General features: G+C 39.6%; 1 protein-coding gene across 2 annotated transcripts in view; it reads left to right on the top strand.

Annotated features, from left to right (window-relative positions):
* SARNP (SAP domain containing ribonucleoprotein) overlaps positions 1-23,146 on the top strand; it is a 137,746-nt gene that overhangs the window by 62,085 nt on the left and 52,515 nt on the right. The window contains exons 5-9 of one of the 2 annotated variants that reach the window (XM_077483438.1): positions 3,998-4,049; positions 5,576-5,649; positions 5,808-5,836; positions 6,362-6,387; positions 6,683-6,751. In XM_077483438.1, the coding sequence (XP_077339564.1) occupies positions 3,998-4,049; positions 5,576-5,649; positions 5,808-5,836; positions 6,362-6,387; positions 6,683-6,751 (250 nt within the window). The remainder of the gene's footprint in view (positions 1-3,997; positions 4,050-5,575; positions 5,650-5,807; positions 5,837-6,361; positions 6,388-6,682; positions 6,752-23,146) is intronic. The other variant, XM_077483439.1, reaches the window with a different exon arrangement.

The raw sequence follows: 23,146 nt of genomic DNA, 5'->3' as shown, positions 1-23,146 counted from the left end.
TTGATTGGTTTGCACAAGTTATAGCATCTACAAACTACGGGAAAGATTTATGGCGGTTTTTATTAACTTTTTTTTACTGGTAATGACGGTGATCTGTGATTTTTAGTGGTATTGCGATGGACAGATCAGACACATTTTTGGGACCATTGACAGAGCAATCAGTGCTATAAATATGTGCTGATTACTGTATCAATGCCACTGGCAGGGAAGGGGTTTAACACTAGGGGGTGATCAAGGGGTTAACTGTGTGTTCCCTCGTTGTGTTCTAACTGTGTGGGGATGGGACTAACTTTGAGAGATGACCAATCGCTGTCCCTACGTTGTAGAAGCACATGATCAGTCTTCTCTCCTCTGGCAGCACAGGGACACACAAATCCCCATGCTGGCTCCCGTGCACATGATCGTGTGTGGCCAGGGGCATTCGTGTCTGCCAGCCACAGGCATCAGGTTCCCCCTCTGTGCAGTGGGCGTGTGCCTCCGGCTGTGCTCGCGCGTGCCCTCTGGTGGCTATCCTGGGCAAACCTGTATATAATCGGGATTTTGCCCAGGAGAGCCATTCTGCCGCGGTATATCTGTCGGGAACTGGTTAATATGGAGATGTATAAAAAAAAATAAAAAATCAGTAAAAGGTTCCACTCACAAGGTGAAAAACAATGCCATGACAGGCTCTAGGAGTGATCCTGCAAGGGATCTAAGAAACGGGCCTCGCCTGAACGGCGGCTCTAAAGGGGGAGTGTAGGAAGACGATGAGAGCATGAGCCGTCAAGAGACTGAGTCCTGTCAAGCCCTTCGGGTGAAGTAACCAGTCGGGACGCGTTTCAGAGGCTAGTCTTTCCTCCTTTCTCAGCCGATGAGATCAGAGGGGACTGTTTCTTAGGTCCCGTGCAGAATCACTCCCAGAGCCTGTCAGGGCATTGCTTGTCACCTTGTGAGTGGAACCTTTTTATTGTGTTTTTTATTTTATTTTTTTTTTTCATATACGTCTCCATATTGAACTGTGCTACACCATTGGTTGCCTGGCGCCTCTCTCCCTCTCACTTCTTGCGTTTTAAATTAATTAGCTGATTAGAGTGTGACACCATAAGTCTACGATATTGAACGCCTTCACAATATTCTAATTTTCGCATAGTAGTCCATTATGTGTCATTTACCTGACACAGGAGCCAGCAAAGTCACTGCTGTCCCCTGTAGTTCAGAGCATTCATCTTCTTGGTGGGTCTCGCTGTTCCGGCGAATCACAGCATGCGCACAGAAGCCGACACTCGCGGCATATCGCCGCGATCTGCGGCTTACCCAGTGCTCCTGCACGCCGTAGACAGCGGTGTCTTCAGGTAAATATCTCCTAAACCGTATAGGTTTAGGAGATATTTCTTGGACCTACAGGTAAGCCTTAAACCCTTACAAACCACTTTGACCTACAGGTAAGCCTAGATTAAGGCTTACCTGTAGGTCAAAGTGGTTTGTAAGGGTTTACAACCACTTTAAAATTGCATGAGCTTAGACTAGGCCTCCTTTTTTTTTTTTTTGTTTTATAGGGTTTCTATAGGGTTATTTTGTTTTCCTCTTAAATGATCTTTTGTGTGTGGTTGTTACCAGTAGATGGCACTGTGTACTCATCTAAAGAGGGTAACAATTTTACTTTAGAACATTGCATCTGTTAAGAACTGTGCAACACCATCATTGTTAAGAACTGTTATTTAAAAAAAAAAAAAAAAATCAAATAAAATCATGTAGGAGTTATAAGTTTGAGTGCTAAGTAAAAGATTAAAATGATGTATATTTAATTGCAAGTTTGTAGCGGTCACCAGCAAATTACTTTTAGTTAACTGCTTTATTTTTTTTTTTGCTCATCTACATAATTCAGTTTAATAAGTTTTCACAAAAAAATAAATACGTTTTAAGTTTGTTTCAAGATACTACATATACCATAATGTGCATCAAAACCCAGGAACAATATATTGGTATAATATATTGCATCTTATCATACCCTTGGTGTGATGTCTGCATTGGGTTTTATGTATTTTTACCTGGGGATGAAGGCAAGAAGTGTATTAGGGCTGCAGAATACCTTGCTATCTTTTCACCTCCATAGCATGAAGAAGGTGTTCTGTAGTCCATGGAGAACTGGAAACAGTGCTAATTGAGGCAGAAAGAGCAGGAAGGTATCTGCCTTACTAGTAATTTGGCACAATAAACCAGAATTTTTGCATGCATTGAACAGCTCTAACAAGGTACTTTCAGTTTTTTATTTAAAGGAAAAACTAAGCAAATATAAGGTATTCATTGTTGAGGTATAAATTACCTTTTGTTTTGTTTTTTGTTTTATGGAGCACAAGCATGAGTTTGCTTTATTACAGGTATTTAAAAAAAATGCTGACAGTGCTTTACATACTATACATTTATATCAATCTACATAGAGTTATGATCTATAAAGATTGAGTGTCTTGAACTGTATTTCATGTATGTCATTGGAAACAAAGACACTTTCTGTTCTATTTTTATATGAATACTTCTATGTAACTACTCGCCAGTCTTGGCAGCACTGAACCTTTTATAGCCTGCAACCAACATGCTTCTACCTACAGGGCATTCATGTTAATAACATGTTAACAAATGTTGCCTATCTGTATCTTCCTGGGAAGAGATTTAAGACTAGGTTTATGTGTAAGCAGTTCTGCATGCTCACATGTGTTTGTGGTGCACAGTACCCCATTTATTTGAATGGGCTGCTGTTCCTGCAATTCCTGCAGAAAAAAAGGTCCCTGCACCTTTTTAAAAACACAGCCCCATGGAAATCTGCTCCCCTTTTCTTTTTTTTTCAGTGCACACATTTTCTATATCTAATGATTTGACATACTTTAAAGAAAAAGAAACAAGGTTTCAATCATGTTCATACTCCTTATTGGCTTGGTTTCTTGCATGCATTGTTAAAAGGATGAATTTTTTTTTTCATCTAGTAGTATTATTATAGTAGATGCATGCTTCTTACTCTTTTATGACGCAGCACTTGTACGCAGGTGATGTGGTCAAGTTGAGCGGGTGTTCCTGTAAGTGTCTCCCCCTCCAAGAATCACAGTTGTCTTTATTTAATTAGCAAGGGTTCAGAAAGAACAGCCATGGTGGTCACGTTGTTTGGAATGGACAGATTGTCTTGTGACCTGATGTTACATTGACTAAACTATGGGCACAAAGAAAATGGCACATTTTAAAATGCCTTTTGATGAGTCCTAAAACTTGCAGTGCGTATTGACTTCTCTGGGGTGTGTGGAATGGCACGTCCTGTCCTATGACCCCACTGTGCTTCCTGTGAAAGTTGTTAAACCTTTTACTGCCCCATGGGAAAAACTTCTTCCAAGATTTTGGAACAAAAGCATTGCAGTGTTCCCCCTGAGTGAGCACCTCTGCTTTTATGGGGCTCTTACGACCCACACTTTATGGGAGAAAGCTTTTTAAGGGCCTGACACCACTTGACTTTCATTTTGCTTTAAAGCCTGGGAACTTCCTACAAAGAAAATGTCCTTGTGTCACAGCCATAGGGGCAAGTTTGACACGTTCGTCCTCTTGTTGCAAATTAAATTATTGCTTGCTGAATCTTTCTTCTATGAAAGACCACCTTCACTTCCAGATGATGGTCCCTGTGTTTTCATAATGAAGGAAATACCTGTACGCAGTCCATGTGGCCACTCCCAGTTCATTTGATTGACTTCACTCAGAATCCTGCTTTTGGTGAACCTGAAGACTGCAACAGTTTAATCTATACATTTTGGAAATTTTGAATAATTGTTCTAAAATTACAGTGGAAACATAATGTTGTACATGTACCAAATTAAGATGTCTTGCCATTTTTATGCTTTACCTTGAACTAAGTTCCATTTACAGCAAAAGATGATGCATGATGGTCAACCATCTAAAACCTTGCACTACTATAATATATTTAACTTTTTAAATCTATGAAAGATAATGTGGCTTAATATATTCTGTCTTCTATTTTGTACAGAGAAACAGAGACGAAAGTGGTGAAGATAACAAGTGGGGTGCCTCTGGCTGATGTAAGAAATAGATTTTTATTATTTAAACTGACTGTAAATTACTGATATGATGCATTCGGTGCCTACGACTGCTAAATAATTTTTTTTCAAAATGACACGAAGTTCAGAAAACTACCAATACCAACTTATACCTAAAGGTATACACCTGTCCAGAAATTTAGATCTTTAAGACTTGTGTAATATTGCCTTGCAGTCTGTTCTTCTCTGCAGAATAACTGATTTTCTTGTGTGGGATTTTTTGGGAATGGCAGTTTTGTGTGTGTGTGTGTGTGTGTGTAAGAGAATCTCTTTCCTGTGTTCCATTATAGCCGCCTCATACTATCTGCAAATGCTATAGAAACATCTTTTTACAGCATTACTTCTTATTTTGTTGCCCCCTATTTAGTAAGAAAAAAAAGCAACCAATGCCCATTCAAAAGGACTGTGGAAATCTTCCAAGTTTTCTCATCTGTGTCTACTGTAGATCAGTTATACATGCACTATATAACATTAACTTGAAGGCTTCTTAAATTAAACCTTCCATGAGAGAAATAAGGAGGCTGTTGTCCTTGTCTTCTATTGCGTCTTGCCTGGCTGTCGTGTTATTTCTCCCCATCAGTACTTATGTAGTCTTCAATCTGTTTAAAGATCAGAAGTTTTAAATTCACTTGGTTGTTACTTGTTCCACATCGATGATTTAAAAAAAAAAAAAAACTAGCTGGAGGGTTAGCATGGTAGCCAGCCCTAACCTTGTCAGGACATTGCTAGCTATGGCAGCCTTCACTCTATAAGCCCAAGGATTTTCTCTTTAGCTAAAGCTATAAAAAAAAAAAAAAAAAAATGTAGAAACTGCTTTTACAATTAATGATCAAGTAATTGGTCAGGATTTCTGAGTGTGCAACATATCCCAGAGTTTCCACTTCCTTGTCAAAGTGGAGGACTCCTTCAATTCCATTTCTGTTCTCCTCCACTTCGTAGAAGGGGAATTGCATAAATATGTAGACTAGTGACACTTGTATTAAAGTAGAAGTTCCGCCCAAAACTAACTATATATCTACTGGCAGCCACATTCTAAGATCAATCTATCTAAACCAGTAAAGCAAAAATCGCTATACCTACATACCTTTTCTGCAGCCAATCCACGCTGAGCTGTCAGCTGTGGTTTCTCTGTGTAGGCGTGTGCAGGAGAGGCAGCTGACAATGGAAGCCCCATAGTAAGTATATGGGTGACGTCACTTCCCAGGCATTTTCCAGCCATTGTCGGCTGTCTTTCACACAATATCCACCACTTGAGACTGGACCGGATTGGCTGCAGAAAAGTTATGTTTAGGGATTTTTGCTTTTACAGGATTTAGATAAATTTAGTCCTAGAATGTGGCTGCCAGTAGATTTAGAGTTATTTACTGTTGGCCTGAAACTTCTACTTTAATGTCCCATTTTTATTTATCTGTGCAGAGCAATAGTTTAGGTGGTCACACTCCAGTCAATTAAATGTTGCAGAGCAAATGTCTTATCTGGTGATTTTTTTTTTTCTTGCCTCCCCACAGAGACTTCAGAAAAGAGCTGAAAGGTTTAATGTTCCTGCCAATTTGGATAGCAAAAAGGCAGCTCGTGCTATACGGTAAGTATTTTTTTATGGTTGTCATTTTGGAGCAGTTGCATATGTAGCACATGCAGACTAATTATGACAGTTATGCACGAATATACTGCAACCTCATCTTTGTATTTAAATATTCTCCATTACATGTGCTCACCATTTGCTTTTTGTTTCCTTGTAAGGTTTGGTCTTCCTTCCACTGAGCAGAAAGGTGAGAATAAGAATGGAGTTGTCAGCATTGGGAATTAGGCTTCATGTACACTGCTGCTGATAAACAGACGTTTAGGAGCAGTTGGGCATTTTTTTTCAGCTGCCCCTTAACTCTCTTCTGTTATCAGTACATGTACACGGGGGTGTTTATAGTAGTTTATAGGCAAAAAAAATGCATTCAGAGGCATTTGAAACATCAAATGCTTGTAACGGCTTGTAAACGTGGTAACTCGTGTTTCGTTTACAGGCATTGCAGTTTACAGGCTTTTTTAATTGAGATACATTTTTAACTATTTGACTTTATTTTTTATTTTTTAAGAACTCCTAAACACAATTGTGGCAAAAAATACTTTTTTTTTACCTTCCATAAAGTTAATTTGTTCAGGGGAGGTTGTAAAACATCCCGTGTACATGAAGCCTTATCAATTGTTTATCTGTATTGCTCTAAGTATTAATGCCTCTTTATTTATGTTTTGTGGCAGTTCTTCTGAATAACAATTTTTTTATTTCTTTTTTTTTTTTTTAGGGCAGACCACAGGTGCAAAATCCCTGGTAAGTTTGCATTATTGCCACCCATAGTCTAATGGAATAGATTAGACTAATAATGCATTTAGCGTTAAATTTTTACTGAATAGTAAAAATGAATATTTGGACCTGGGGTAAAGGTTACATCATTGTCGCTTCTTTTTGTTTTTTTATTTTTTTTAGTGCAGAATTGCAGCAGTTATTTGGTTTGAAAGTTTTTAAACCTAGTATTAGATTCTTTCACCATGATGGATTTTTTTCTTAAAATATTCCCAATCATAAACAAACTTTTATGAATTGGTGAAAAATATTTCTCATCTAGGTGAATGTTGATAAACTTAAAGTGAGAGCCCAAAGGTTTGGTGTCAGCGTTTCTCCAGTCACAAAAAAGGTAAGGGATTATTAGTTTTCTGCATGACGACAGTTAGTTTTTTTTTTTTTTTTTTTTTTTTTTACCATAACGGAAAAAACAGCCTAGTATATGACCAATATCTTTTGAGACACTGGATCTACTAAAATGGAGAGTGCAAAATCTGTTGCAGCTGTGCACAGTAGCCAATCGGCTTCTAACTTCAACTTGTTCAATTACCGTATATACTCGAGTATAAGCCGAGATTTTCAGCCTCTTTTTTGAGGCTGAAAGTGCCCCCCTCGGCTTATACTCGAGTCATCGCTGTCTGCCCGCTCGATCAGCGTGTCGAGCAGACAGACAGCGGCCATTCTATTCAAAAGCCGCGCCTCCGGCTCCGCCTTCGCCTGTGATAGGCGGAACACTGAATTTCCCAGCAGCCTGTGTTCCGCCTATCACGGACATCGTATCATCCTCGTACTACGGACGAGGATGATACGACGTCAGTGATAGGCGGAACACAGGCTGCTGGGAAATTCAGTGTTCCGCCTATCACAGGCGAAGGAGGAGGCGCGGCTTTTGAATTTTACAATGGCCGCCGAAGAGGGCACGGGACGGAGGCAAGGCAAGGCAAGGCAAGGCACGGGACGGGACGGGACGGAGGCAAGGCAAGGCACGACACGACGGCAAGGCACGGCACGGCACGGGACGGAACGGAACGGAGGCAAGGCACGGGACGGAACGGCGGCAAGGAGGCAAGGCACGGGACGGAGGCTCGGGACAAAGGTAGGCTGGACACACACACACACACACACACACACACACACACACACACACACACACACACACACACACACACACACACACACACACACAGATACACACACACACAGATACACACACACACAGGGATGGGTGGATGGATGGAGACACACACAGGGATGGATGGATGGATGGAGACACACACACACAGGGATGGATGGATGGAGACACACACACACAGGGATGGATGGATGGATGGACACACACACACACAGGGATGGATGGACGGACACACAGGGATGGACGGACACACAGGGATGGACGGACACACAGGGATGGACGGACACACACACAGGGATGGACAGGCATGTCTCACCCTCGGCTTATACACGAGTCAATAAGTTTGCCAGTTTTTTTGGGGGTAAATTGGGGGCCTCGGCTTATATTCGGGTCGGCCTATACTCGAGTATATACGGTAAGCTTTGATAATAAAACCTGAAGCTGATTGGTTTCTGTGTAGAGCTGCACCTGATTTTGCGCATTCCAGTTTTAGAAAATCAACCCCACAGAGCCTTATTTTAAGAGAGTTCAGGACATGTGTAACCCAGACTTCCATTTTAGGGTTTAGCCATACCAGGTACATGGTCATACACAGAAACGTGTGATAAAAATCGGGCATGTGTTTTCAAGGAAACAAGCCCATATGCCCTGTACACCGAAACTTGTGTTGCATACACAATGTCGCACAAAGTTGTCAGAAAATCTGATCGCTCTGAACAAGGTGACGTACGACACGTACGTCGAGACTATAAATGGGCCAGTAGCCAATAGCTTTCGTCTTAGTTTATTCTGAGCATGCATGGCACTTTGTCCGTCGGAGTCGTCTACACACAATTGGAATTTATGCAATCGGATTTTGTCGTCGGAAAATTTTAGATCCTGCTCTCAAACATTGTGAGTCGGAAAATCCGACAGAAAAAGTCCGATAGAGCCCACACACGATCGGATTTTGTGACAACATAATCCGATCTGACTTCTTTTCCATCTGAATTTCTGACCGTGTGTATGGGGCATAACTCTGATCAGGTCTGGCACTCTGATATGCATGACACAAAAGTCACAAAAGCTTGATGCAAGCATCATTTTATAAATGTGTTAAAGGCCAGACCATGCTCTAATTTTTTCCTGTGTGTTGTTTGAGTATGAGCAACATTTGGATTTGCCTTTCATACAGGCAAATGGGAAGGATGATCAAGAATAACTTTGTGAAAACGTTAGGCCGCAGGTTACTTAAAAAAATTAAATCCAGATTACATAGATTTCTGTATGCAAGTTACGCTATAAATATTTTAAATGTTTTAATTGCAAAAGAGCTTTTCGGAATACCAGAAGCATTTTATAGCCTAGCTAGGGATTTTACCCATCTGTATTCTGAAATGTATTGTACATTTGTACAATACGAACATCATCTGTGTTGAGATTTTTGTTTAATTTATATATATATATTAGTTAAAAATGTTGAATCTGCAAAATATTAATAAAGTACGCAGTTTGGTCTGGCTGGTTTCATTACACTTGTTAAAGGCGTATAGGTACAGGAATGTAGTTGGTTGGAATCGAGTAGTAATTAGAAATGAATATGCATTGTCTTAGCAACTATTTGACATACAAAATGTGAAAATTACATTTCTCATAAAATGTTTTAATAAAACATATCGAGGTTCTCAAAACCCCCCTTACAACTGTTGTAACACAATTGGGGGGTTTGACCTTAGTTTATAGCTTAATAGCACAAAGGCTTCCTCAGTTTATGTAGCATGAAATGTTACTGTGCCAAATGTGTTCTGATTCTTTAGTTGTGCATTTTACTATTTGCAGATGCTTTATATAAAGGCACATTGTTCAGTGTTCTGTAACGACTGCAGATAGAGTGTAAACAAGTCATAACCTTTTGGGTATTACATTGTCTGTGTGTGGTTTTGTGTTTGTTTGTTTTTTGTTTTTTTGTTTTTTTTTATTACTTTTGGCTTGAATATTGGTTCTACTGCCGTTTTGCAGAACTGACCAACATATGGAAGGAGGGTAGAGGGAGAGCAACTGCTTTTATCTAATCCAACAATTCTTAACTAAGAGTCACTTGTAATGTGTATGTTTGACCCTCCCAGGTGTGCCCTTGTGCTACGCCTCCATCTGATCACCATTTCACAAAATTCCACCTCAAGCAAAGTAAATCTCACACTGTAGTGTTATCCTGCAATAAGATGCATTTATGAGGGTCCAGTTAACTGCCTTTGTCTTGCACTGTGCATGACATATTCACACCTCCTTGTTGGAAAGGTTATTGCTTCTTTTTAATAAATACAAGAACCCTTCCCCCAGCTAATTTATGGCTCTTTTATTCCTTCTATTTTTTGTGAGCAGCATTCCAAATTTGAAACAGTTATCTTGGAACATTTTCTGTGTTTTTTGTTTCTGGCTAGGATGTATTTGTTTTCCAACTGTAATTTAGAAATATTAAATTGTTTAATAAATCTAGGGGAAAAAAGTTACAAACCATAGTTTAATACATTTCAGTGTTTTGTTGTTTTTTCCCACATTAAGTAAACTTAAAGTGGATGTAAACCCTCACACATACCCAGTGAAGTGAACAGCCTCAGATGATACACAGGGATGAAGCAAATCTCCCTACATAAGTTTTGCATGTACATCTGCTGTCTTCAGCTTTATATACTTTTTTTTTTAGAAAGTGCAGATCATGTTAGATTTTCTCTTCCTGCTCAGCACTGCCGTAAAGCCTGGGCATACAGCCAAGACAGCTGATTGGAGGAAAGGCCACACATCCCCTCTCCTCATAGGTGGAGACTTTCAGAGCTGATGTGTTGAATAGTTCAGGGCTCTGAATTTTTTTAAAACAAAACTCAGGTTGCTTTTATCATATGTAAATAAAACGTTTAGTGCTAAAAATATACTTGCAATATATAACAGGTGCAAAAAATAATAAAGTGCATTCAGTGCAATCAATAGTGTATGAACAATATAGGAAATCAATAGCAAAATAGTGCATAAAAAAGAAATATGCAAAAAATAGAAGAAAACATGTACTAATTAAAGTGTAATACGTGCCAGCAAGTGTGCAAAACCTAAAATTTAGCTAGAGATGAATTTCAAGCATAAATATCAGTGCAATATATAGGTACCCCTGATGTCATTAATGACGAAACGATTGTCGGGACTGATATGTACACACGCTACTGTGAATGCGCAATCACTATCTGGCCATTTGCAAGATTTTCGTTTGGATTTATGCATCTATCTGCCTGCATTTTACTAATCTGATGTAAGTGCATTACCTTTTATTAAATTTCGTGGAGTCTTTTATTCCATATAAATTTCAGCTAGCTGATCCATTGATGGTTTTTGGCACTACTTCCTGGTTTGTTGAGAGCCTTCTGGTTTCCCAATTAAGGACACCTGAGAGAACACCTGGGCTTTTCTTCAGTGGATCAGATTTCCAGTCAAGCGTTGTATGACCTCCTTGAGTAAGGGGTGGTCACAGGCTTTCTGGTAAGCCTCCATTTTTTTACTTTGGTGATGGGTGTCAGACAGCTGAGTGTTTGATCATCATTTCAACACGGTTTTGCAATGGAATTTACACATGGACTTTAGTCCCAGAGATTTGCACCCTTTTTATATATTGCACTGATATTTATGCTTGAAATTCATCTCTAGTTAAATTTTTTTTTTTTTTTGCTCAACTGATGGAACTTATTGCACTTTGATTAGTACATGTTTTATTTACATTTTTGCACATTTTTTTTTTTTATGCAATAGTTTGCTATTTCATATATTGTTCAGACACTATTGATTGCACTGAATGCACTTTATTAATCTTTCACCTGTTATATGCATTGTTATATATTGCAAGTATATTTTTAGCGCTGAACTCTTTATTTACATGTTGTTTGTGCCTGGTATCTGGGTTATAGTGTACAGCAGCTGTTTTGTTTTTTGTTTCTAATCGCGGATACAATTTTTTATACTTCCTTTTATCATATGTGACATGGAACTTATCAGGAGTAAGGCTGAGCTCCGGCGTGTTCGCACAGCACACGTGCAGAGCCCGCCAGGAAGTCGGCACTGCGCTAATCACAGGCAGTGAGACATTTCCCGGTCTTTGCAGCCGCGCATCAGGACAATGTCTAACAGCCTGTGATTAGCGCAGTGCAAACTTCCTGGCGGGCTCTGCACACGCCTGAGCTCATCCTTAATCAGGAGTTATAAGGCTGATAAGAACGGGGGAGGAGACAGCCCACAGGACTTAGTGCTTTAAAGAGAGCTAACAAAACACCCAGCTCAAATTTCATGAATCGGGTTTACATACACTTTAAAGCAAAGCTTTATAACCCCTGTCAGGAGTTTTTGTTTGTTTGCCTATAGGAGAGGGTTTCCTTCACTTTCTGTCCCATTTCCAAAACCAGAAGTAAGTCATTTCCTCCAAAGGGAGAGAATCCTAGTGTCGCCAGTGTCACCTAGTGTCCCGTCTAATGCTGTTCTGGTGTCAAGCCAAATTGTGGGATTTTGTTTTACTTTCACTTTCAGTGATAATAGTAAACAGGACAAATAGGATGGGTGAATCTCCCTACAAGGATACAGACAGCAATTAAAAATGCACAGGTGTTCTAATCCCTCTTCACACTATCCAAAAATTAAAGATAACGTTTGGCCTTTGGTTACTCTCTAAATATCCAAAAGAACTAGACATTTGTTGCCACAAGATCATGCATGAACACTTATTCAACGAAGTGCGTAGGGCAATGATAATGTGCAAAGTACAGCAGTCAACTAGAAATCATTGTGGAAATCTTGTGACAACTGGAATTCGAAATGTGATTGCTGTAATTTTCTACAGTTTTTCTGCCAATGCCTCATCAAACAGAAAACCACTAGCCCTTAACCATGCCAAACAGACTGCCAAATAATCAGTGACACACAGTACAAAAGTAAATATGCAGATATAGGGGCAGGAATGCTTTGTGATCAGTAATGGGTAATGACTTAACCTGTAACAGGCGGTCTGCCTAGATAGCACTGACTAAAAACAAATTCAATTAAAAAAAATGAAATTGTCTAATAAAAGATGAAAAAGAAACAAAAATCCTTAATTATCATAACGTTCTATCTAAGGCTAGTCCCATGCAGTAGACAAAGAAAAAAAAAAAATCTTAAGTCCGAGTTCACACTGGTACGACAAACACTCCGACATTGGGAGCTTATGTCGCATGACGTGTGAAAATCAATGTTTCCCTATGGGAGCCATCTTAACTTGTCCGACTTTGAAAATGCTCCCTGTACTACTTTGGTTTGACTTTGATACTACTTCAGCCCATTGACTATCACCCATTGACTATCATTGAAGTAGGATAAAAGTCAGATCCTTGTCCTAACCATCCGACTTTGGCATCCGACATTGTGTTATTTCCTGCCCCCTGCTGTAGCCCCTCCCATTGTGTGTTAGTTTTGATTGGTCAAAGGACAAGTTGTACTGTTCATGAAAGTCTGATGGATTTAGGACCAATGTAGGACTGATGTCGCAGAGCAAAGTAGGATGAAAGTCGTACTACTGTTCTGTAGTATAATAACACTGAAATTAGTCCAAAGCAGCCAGCCAATCCAGAGTGGGGAGCTCCAGGTACATGCAGGCACAAGCAGAGAGAACAGCGCAAAGGTTCCTATAATGTAGCAAGTTAAAATGTGGTAACATTTAGAAAATAATCAAAAAATGCACTCACAGAAAAGGAAGTCTGTAGAGCAGAACAGCAGTGTTTGGAGGCATCCTGTTACTCCTACAGATTACACGGCCTTGGCCAGAGTTAATTTGGAGGAAGATTGCAGCCACTGGACTCTGTCAAACAAAGTCCTGCCCTCGGGAGGGACATCAGTCATAAAGCGAGTTCAGGGAGACCCTCCCTTTCTTCAGGGAAAGGATTAAAGTATCAAGAGGCTGTTACTCAAGATGGCAGTGGTTATTAACACACCGCTTTACAACATCATACAATGTATCTAAAGCCAAATGATTTTTTATTTTTTTATAGAGAGTTTTGATGGTTTCTCAGGCATTTGGGCTTTTGCGCTGTCTGCGTATCCCTACTGTGGAGAATGACCCTCTCCATTTGTACTGGTGACCGCTGTCACTGGAACTAAAATAAAGGGAAATCCTAAATTAGGAGTTGTCACAAGAACAGGAATAGGAAAAAAAGTATTTGAAAGGAAGCATCTGAACCAGCGACAGTTCTGTCTGGTACAGTGAAATATTGGGACAGAAATTACAAAAAAAACTGACTGGTTTCTACCATTCCCTAGTCTACCCAAATTGGGAAGGATGGGGGAAGTGCTTTAGATATACAGTACTTTAAAGTAAAGAGCAGGGTAGTAGAGAGGCCACAGGTGTACACTCATCTCCTTGGTATGTACTGCAAAAACCACTTTAGCTACTTTTTTTTAACCAGTTTTAAAGGTGTGGTCTTCACCTCAAATGCTCTTTCCTTGCAGTCCAGACCTCTCCTGGCTGTTTTAAAAAAAAAAAAATTGTTGCAAGTTAACTTTATGGACTTCTACCCGCTGACTCCTATGTAACTGCAGTAGCAATGTGGAGGTCTGCAGAGGGGCCATCAAAACGGAGTGCCGTTCAGCAGCAGAAGTAATAATTTACTCTTTTTTTATAGGGATATCCTTCTGGACAATTTTATTTACCTCACAGGGAAGCTTTAAACTGCAGTTTTACTTTTATAGTTTTTATTTATACACTAAACCACTTAATTCAGTGGCAGCTAGGTTTTCCTAGTTTGAAGACGTCTTGCCAATCTGCCAAATTAGGGAGATGGCCTTTTCTGTAAAGAGTAATTTCAGAATTTTGCTTTATCATTAATTTAGAATCAATATATTAACTTGTTCATATTAAATTTGCACTTGCTAAAGCTAAGTTGTTGAAAAATACCTAAAGCCTTTTTTGCATGAAATACCTTCACTTATAGCTATGGCTGAGACCATGCAAAAGGTAGCCAACTAGAAACAGCAGGCAAACATGGTCTGCCAATGAGCATTGGAGTGATGCTGCCTTGCACTGGAGCAAGAACCAGTACTATAACAACATTTAATTCTAGTTCTATTTTGTGTAATGCAACAAATTAGTCTATTTGACAAAAGCGCAATTTTCTGCATCTGTCACAATTTCTTGGGCAAATTACAGCCCTAATGCAACCATCTTTGTCCAGAGAATGTAAAAAACGCTCTGCTTCTCCTACTCCTGTTTCTCAACCAGAGTCAGACCCTAATTTATCAGTCCTAGATGAGGCAGAATCCTGGGGGGAAAGAGGATGTAGAAGCAGTTTTGGAGGAAACTGCAGAAGATATTTCTCCCCCGCATAATCACCATATTGAAGCAGGAGCTTCCCATAATATGCTTGCTGATGTTTAAAAGCTTGTTGCAGCTGTCCATTGTCTGTCTGGCATTGTAAAAGGTAGACCCACCTCTGCCTTACCAAACCCCTTTGGGCACAAAGAGACCTACTAAGCCTTCTAAAACAATTACTGTTCATGAACAGATAGAATGGGCAGTCTATGAAGACTTTTCTGAACCCTCTCCAGTTGAGATAGAGTATACAAATGTTCTATTGTTCTATACCTGTGGTTGACTGCAGTCCCTGTCCTAAACAAACCTCTCAGTGTATGCATTTAAAAATGTGTGTGTAAATATGGAGCAAGGCAATATTTTTTATTATTTGACAAATACTCATTGTCCACAAGTTTCTCCAATCCACCACTTCGAAGTGGGCAGCTTATTTTCAGTTCCCACCATCTGGACCAAGTAAAGTAGTAGTTTCATTCAGACATATACAGTGTGTTAAGCCACATTTAGGAAATACAGGGAGTGGGCAGCCTAATCTTCAGTTATCGCAAGAAGTTGTGCTTTCTCGTTTCCCACGGATTCTCCAAGTCTACCCTTAATTATTATAACTATCCTCTGCTTTAGCTTCCAGCCACTCGAGCCTTTCTTTCGCTCAGCATTTTACTCCCCTACTCCATTATATAGGCTGGAATAGGAAGACCATTTTCTTCAAATACTGTATTGGTCCAGAACATCTTGATACAGAGTCACCCTCAAACTTCCTTCAGAAGACCTCTGGCCCCTTTCTAATCAAGACCCTCAATTTCAGCAGTCTTCACAGCCTCTAGCCTTTCAGCCAAAGCTGTTGAAACCCAGATCCAAAGGAACAGAGAGATCTCTAACTCTGTCATTGCTACCTTGCTGCATGCAAGAAAAAGCCACATTCAGTATTTATTTTTGTTCCTGGAAATCTTGTTTAGCATTGGAGAAGTATATTCAATTCCAGAGTTTATTTTGTACCCCTAGTCTAGGCCCCCTGCCCCGTTTAAGACCAGAATCTAGCTATCTACACTCTTAAAGGTCAGGGTTCAGCTTTATCCATCTCTTCTAAGGCCTCAGGCTTGTCTTTCTGCACAAGAACCTTCAAGTTCCTCCTTGTATCAGGCCCTCTTTATGGCACCCTGTGCCCCCTGGAGACCCTAACTTCTTTTTCCTGTGCAGTAACCACCCTTGCTGTCACTGGAGACACTCCCTAAGAATCCCTGGCCAACATGGTAGCCTTTTCCAAAACATAGCCTATGTTTTATGTATCTCAGAACTGAAGCTCGGGGGGGGGGGGGGGCGGCATGCGACCCTTGAGTCCTCAAGAGCTTGCCAGTGTCCAATCACCTGAAGGTATAAGACTGTATCCCATGGTGGTATAAATAAGTTGCCTGTGTCCTGTACTGTACTCCAGGGTATAGAATTTTCAGCAAGTCAAAATTCCTTTTTTGGTTCCTGAAATGCTGTCTAACGTTTGTTACTGCTTCGAGAATGCTTAACATCAAATTTCTTTGTCCAACAAACTATAGAGCTTGTTTATTCTCCACAGGAATCATAATTGCTAAGCAACTTCCTCAATCTAACTTCAAGTGATTTGCGCAATATGGACTTTTCTCTAGAGCTATGAATTGAATATTCTTGGATATTATTTTGACATGCAAGATATAGGAAGTATTTGTTGCACAGCTTCAGTTTTTCTTTACCAGTGTGTGTCCCCTAACCAGCCCATAAGTCTGTTTGAGAAGGTCTTTCTAACCTGAATGGCTTCAACCTTGTCACCCCCTATCCCTCCTCCCTTTTAATTCTTCTTAATGAGGGCATATTTTAAATGTGGTCCCTGCGGAATTGTGGTCACTCATTGCAAAAGATTAGCTGCCCCAAACTGGCAGGCAAAATATTTGATGACGTTTTTTTTGTGGCAGGCGAGAGGCAGAGGTCAGCAGTCCTGCGGGGTTAATGTGTGTACAAAATAGCTACAGGAGAGGGCAGGGGGCACAAGAAGAATGGGTATGATTGTTTGAGGTTCACATGCGTGCTTAATTCAGATTTTTTATGATTATTATTTTACCTGCTTATTTTCTGTCGCGTTAAGAAATTCAATACACTGGCAGTCATTGTGTTACTCTAGTAAAGTGTTTAAATCAAACTTATGACTCCGTACTGTTGATATTGAATATGAACTGTATGTTTTAAGGCACAGTTTTGTATAAGCTGGGTACACATTTCTTATATATATATATATAAAATTATATTATGAATTTTTATTTATTTTACTACACCTCATCTATCCAAAATGTCTCTTAAATGAACATTGTCAGTATTGCCCCTATAAAATGGAGCTTTCCTTCCCAACAGTTTTCTGCATGGGTTTTGAAATTTATGGTAGCGAGACACAGTTCTTCCCAAAATTTACATTTATGGTATATTTGTAATACTTTAACATCCAGAGACATTCACAGCGTTCTAGATATGCCATAAAGTACACTCTCCAGGAAGGTTCACCTGCATGAAGTTTTTGGTTAATATATCCTTCACAGTGTTTGTAAATATTGCCCTAGGCAATACAAACCTTGCTAAAGATGATCTTCTAGTGTGGAGTATACAGTTGCAGGGAAAACCTTTTGGAATTGTCTGGCTTTTTGTATGATTGTCTGAAAATCTGGTTTGAACTCCATGGTAGCCATACAAATTAAAACAATTTTATATATTCACACATTTTAAAATGTCCAGCTGAAAGGATTTTAATGGTTTAAAGAATAAAGTCCAGAAGGTCAATGGTTTGGTTTAAAGGAGTCCTGCTCTATCAAAAAAATAAAATAAAAATGTATGCTTGGTTACTAGCAGTCTACTCTTAAGACGGTTCGGTTGGTGTAAGTCATGTACTTATCCAGTTTGTTTTGTCAAAGTCTTATGTAATGTTTTTGCTAGTGGAGAAGAAAATGTAGCCATCCAGGGACAGGAAGTGTGTAATGCGTAGGATCACAAGGTAGAAAAAGGATAGCTAATGCAGCCACAATGTCTAAGGACCGCTAAGCTATTATTATAGGGCAGGGTGGATTTGATTTAAATCGCTAGTAAAAAGGCTTGATTTAAATCATATTTTTTAAAGAGCAACTGTCATCAGTGTCCCACAGCGGCTTCTCCTCTGACCCGCTGTTGACTTGCTGACAGTCCCATTCACTTTAATGGGACGGCTGGTGATGCGGCAGTGACACAACAAGGTGAGAGACGTGGCAGCTAACATGCACTGCCATGATGGACCTGAAATGACAGGTGTTCTTTAAATGTAAGGACTTATTCTTGCTGGTAGTTAGAATCGTTAATATTTGCAAACAAAATGAAGGTTTCCTATTTAGAATAATAAGCTGTCAGGTTAATAACCACTTTCCGACCGGCGCACAACGATGTACGTCGGCAGAATGCCACGGGCAGGCAAATTGGCGTACAGGTATGTCCATTTGTAATTGCCGCCCTGCCATTGCATGCGCGCGCTGGTCGGGACCCCAGTGAGTCCGGCGATCGAGTCTCATGGGAGGCTGAACGGGGCGATGTCGATGTAAACAGCATCTCCCCGTTCTGCCTAGCAACAAGCGACACTGATCTCTGCTCCCTGTGATTGGAGCAGAGATCAGTGTTCACCAACACACAGCCCAGCCCCCCACAGTTAGTAACACGCCCCTAGGACAAACTTAACCCCTTCACTGCCACCCCTGGTTAACCCCTTCACTGCCAGTGTCATTTACACAGGAATCAGTGCATTTATATAGCACTGATTGCTGTATAAATGACAATGGTCCCAAAAATGTGTCCGATGTGTCCACCATAATGTCACAATAAAAATCGCAGAGCACCGCCATTACTAGTAAAAAAATATATATATATTAATAAAAATGCAATAAAACTATCCCCTATTTTGTAAACGCTATAAATTTTGCGCAAACCAATCAATAATCACTTATTGCGTTTTTTTTTATTTTTATTCCCCCCCCCCCCCAAAATATATGCAGAAGAATACGTATCGGCCTAAACTGAGGAAAAAAATGTGTGTGTGTGTGTGTGTGTGTGTGTGTATATATATATATATATATATATATATATATATATATATATATATATATAATTTTTTGGGGGGGGAATATTATAGCAAAAAGTTAAAAAGAATGCGTTTTTTTCCCCCCCCAAAATCGTCGCTCTATTTTTGTTTATAGCGCAAAAAATAAAAACCGCAGGGGTGAACAAATACAACCAAAAGAGAGCTCTATTTGTGGGGAAAAAAAGGGACGTCTATTTTGTTTGGGAGCCACATTGCACAACCGCGCAATTGTCGGTTAAAGCGACGCAGTGCCAATTCGCAAAAAATGGTCCGGTCTGAAAGTGGTTAAAACAGCGATATCAGAACCAATTCAGTCATACAGTTTGTAGTGTACATAGATTTGCAAAACAATGGGATAAAGGAATGTTCCTGAACTTTGTTTTATCTCATGTTTACTGTGACATTGTGTGAATGCAGTGCATGTCATCTCAGCTTGCAGAGCTTGGATTCATTGAATGAGTTTACCAAACATGTAAATATTGCAGAATATACAGCCTCATGCTACATAACTAAGCTCCATTTCATGCTGAATAAAAAAAAAAATGATGTATCCTAAATTGAAAACTATATTTAGAGAGATTTTTATTCTAAAAGCATTTTACGGTATTAAAATTTGATAATCAAAAATCTATTTTAAATTAAGAAAATATCAGATTTATTTTTGAATCATTGCTTTATATCCACCCTGTTTTAGGGTTTAGATATGCTTTAAAGTGCATCTGTGGTTGAAAGTTGAAATTCTATATTAATTTCAACATTTGTATTTTTCAGTTTCTAGCATATTTTTATTAATCTAAACAATCTTGAAGTTTGAAAAGGTATTTCTTTAAGAAGTAACTAAAAGATAAAGCATGCACAAAGCTTGTGTGAAATTGAGTGCTAAAGGAATCTGATTTGCAATCAGGGTACACAAATGCTCATAAATCATATTGATATGAAAAAGGTGGAAAGATGAAAGTTTATGAGAAACATAAACAGTGTTTCAAAGTGAAGATTTTTTAAATGAGTCTTGTGTTCCTGCAGTGGGTGGCAAGGCTGCTTCAAGTAAGGGCCGGGAACCCAGGATCTGTATAAGATAAAAGCAAGAGAGGGGACAAAAACACCAGAACAGAAAACCTCCGGGTGACCGCAGCACATCATCCAAGAGTCACCATGCGGTTTTCTGTTCTCACTGGACTGGGCAAGCCTGCATTCACTGAGCACTACATGAGTGCAATCCATTTACTGTCATTTAACCACTTCAGCTCCGGACCAATAAACACCTTAAGGACCAGAGGTCTTTTTGCAATTTCGCACTGCACTGCTTTAACTGGTAATTGCGCGGTCATGCAATATTGCACCCAAACGAAATTTGCGTCCTTTTCTTCCCACAAATAGAGCTTTCTTTTGATGGTATTTGATTGCCTCTGCGATTTTTTTTTTTTGCGATATAAATGGAAAAAGAGCGAAAATTTTGAAAAAAAAAGATATTTTCTTCTTTTTGTTATAAGAAAAATCGAATAAACTAAATTTTAGTCATACATTGAGGGCAAAATTTATTCAGCCACATGTCTTTAGTAAAAAAAAATGTCAATAAGCGTATATTTTTTGGTTTGCGCAAAAGTTATAGCGTCTACAAACTAGAGTACATTTTCTGGAATTTACACAGCTTTTAATTTATGACTGCCGATCTCATTTCTTGAGGTGCTAAAATGGCAGGGCAGTACAAATCCCCCCCCAAATGACCCCATTTTGGAAAGTAGACACCCCAAGGAAATTGCTGATGGGTATGTTGAGCCCATTGAATATTTTTTTTTTTTTGTCCTAAGGGATTGAATAATGACAAAAATAAAAAAATTTTTTTACAAAAAGTTGTCACTAAATGATATATTGCTCACACATGCCATGGTTATATGTGGAATTGCACCCCAAAATATATTCCGCTACTTCTCCCGAGTACGGGGATACCACATGTGTGGGACTTTTTGGGAGTCTAGTCGCGCACGGCACCCCGAAAACCAATCACCACCTTCAGGATTTCTAAGGGTGCAAATTTTTGATTTAACTCCTCACTACCTATCACAGTTTCGAAGGCCATAAAATGCCAAAATAGCACAAAACCCCCCCAAATGACCCCATTTTGGAAAGTAGACACCCCAAGCTATTTACTGAGAGGCATGTTGAGTCCATGGAATATTTTATATTTTGCCAAAAGTTGCGGGAATATTACAAACTTTTTTTTTTTTTTGCACAAAGTTGTCACTAAATGATATATTGCTCACACATGCTATGGGCAGAAGTCAAATTACACCCCAAAATAAATTCTGCTGCTTCTCCCGAGTACGGGGATACCACATGTGGGGGACTTTTTGGGAGCCTAGCCACGTACGGGACCCCGAAAACCAAGCACTGCCTTCCGGATTTGAATATAAAATGCTATAAAAAACAAACTAACCAGAGTCACCCGTAACACTTATACGGTGATCAGTGGTGAAAGGGTTAACTAGGGGCAATCAGGGGGTTCAAATTTTTATTAGGTAGTATATGGGGGTCCCTGGCGCTATATAAAAACCTGACGGGGAACCTAAATAACTAACTGGCTAACCAGCGTCACCAGTGACACTTATACTGTGATCGCTGGTGAAAGGGGGTGAAAGGGTTAACTAGCAGCAATCAGGGGGTTAAAACCATTATTGGGTAGTATATCGGGGTACCTAGCGCTATAAAAACCTGGCGGTGAACCTACGGCCATCCCCTCATCACGGAGCGCTCCTGGACCGAATCGGACCGCCGTAAACAGCGGGAGGGGGTCCGATCGGACCCCCCACCCGCTGGAAGGCAATCACGTAGATGTACGTGATTGTGCCTGCCTGTGCCATTGTGCTGACGTACAATGGCAATACGGCGGTCCTTAAGTGGTTAAAGAATTTAATCTTAAATACATTTCTATTGCTGTACTAGGAACGTGCCTGTCGCTTCTCTCCCCTCTCTTGCTATTTCTTTAAGAATCCCATGCATTTACTTGCAGTAATTAGACATGAAATCAAGAAATGTCTAGTTAAGAAAAGTAAAGAAACTACAAAGCACTTGGGAAATCTAGGAAGTGTTGAAAATATGGTCAGCAGACGGGCATCACTCACAACAAGAAAGGAGATTTTTCAAGTAAACTTATATAGAATCATCAAAAATTAAATATTGCTTGTAATGCTATTATAATGGTATATCAATGCTATAGATCACCTTTAACTACCTGCAGGTAAAATTTTACCTGAACGGCTGTAGAGCTGCCTGATCACTTTTACAGTATTGCAATTGTGCTGATGCTGCCTGCTGTGGTTCCAGAGCTCTTCCGCTTCTTAGCCCCTTGCAATAGCAATAAAGGTAAAGCTTTAATATACCCCAAATCAAAAATGTAATATATTTCAACTTGCCAATCATTAGATGTGGCTGCATCAGGTTTCTTTTGTAGGCCCCCCCCCCTGTTTTCACTCGGTGATCTGGCCAATAACGCCACTTCTATTAGTGTACCCGCTCTGGATGAATGAGCACACAGGGCACCTTTGGACAGCAGCATGGTCATGTCTGGGGGAGGAAAGTATTAGATTGAAGCCAAACTCCAGCTAACGCTTTATCGGTTACAGCAGTTTTTTATTTTTATTTTTTCCCCTTTTCTGGGGTAAATGTTTTACATTTAAAAAAGTTAATCGTTGTAAGCACCCCTGCTAGTGGTACATGTGTCTCATCTCTGTAACCGATGCATGATTTTTTACAATTTTTTTTTTTTTATATTTATACATTCTACAGTGTGAAGTTATTTTTGTTGCATTTTATTTTTTATTTTAATTTTTTTTTTTTTTATTAAGGTGGTTTGTCATTTTACTGGCCTGCATTACTTTTTATGGTGGTGATAATTTTCTTTTTGTATTTACAAATCTTGTTACCATTCGGATTTGTTAGTCATAGTCCGAATAAGGGGGGGATGTTCAGACCTGCAAGAGTATAGTTTGAGAGAGGGCTTCCAACTACCTATTTCAACAGCAGATCTCCATGATGTTCCCTGTCAGAACGGAGATCGGCCTTGATTACATAGTCAGATCCCCGTTCTGCCTCTCTGTACTGCGATTGCGTGTGGCTGCCCACAGTATCTCATGCATGAGATGACGTACAGGTACATCAT

Source organism: Lithobates pipiens, unplaced genomic scaffold (assembly GCF_037356315.1).
Source record: "Lithobates pipiens isolate NorthernLeopardFrog02 unplaced genomic scaffold, aLitPip1_a1.2 Scaffold_16, whole genome shotgun sequence".
In the NCBI taxonomy this organism is placed as follows: Eukaryota; Metazoa; Chordata; class Amphibia; order Anura; family Ranidae; genus Lithobates; species Lithobates pipiens.
This window is presented reverse-complemented; position numbering and strand designations above follow the sequence as displayed.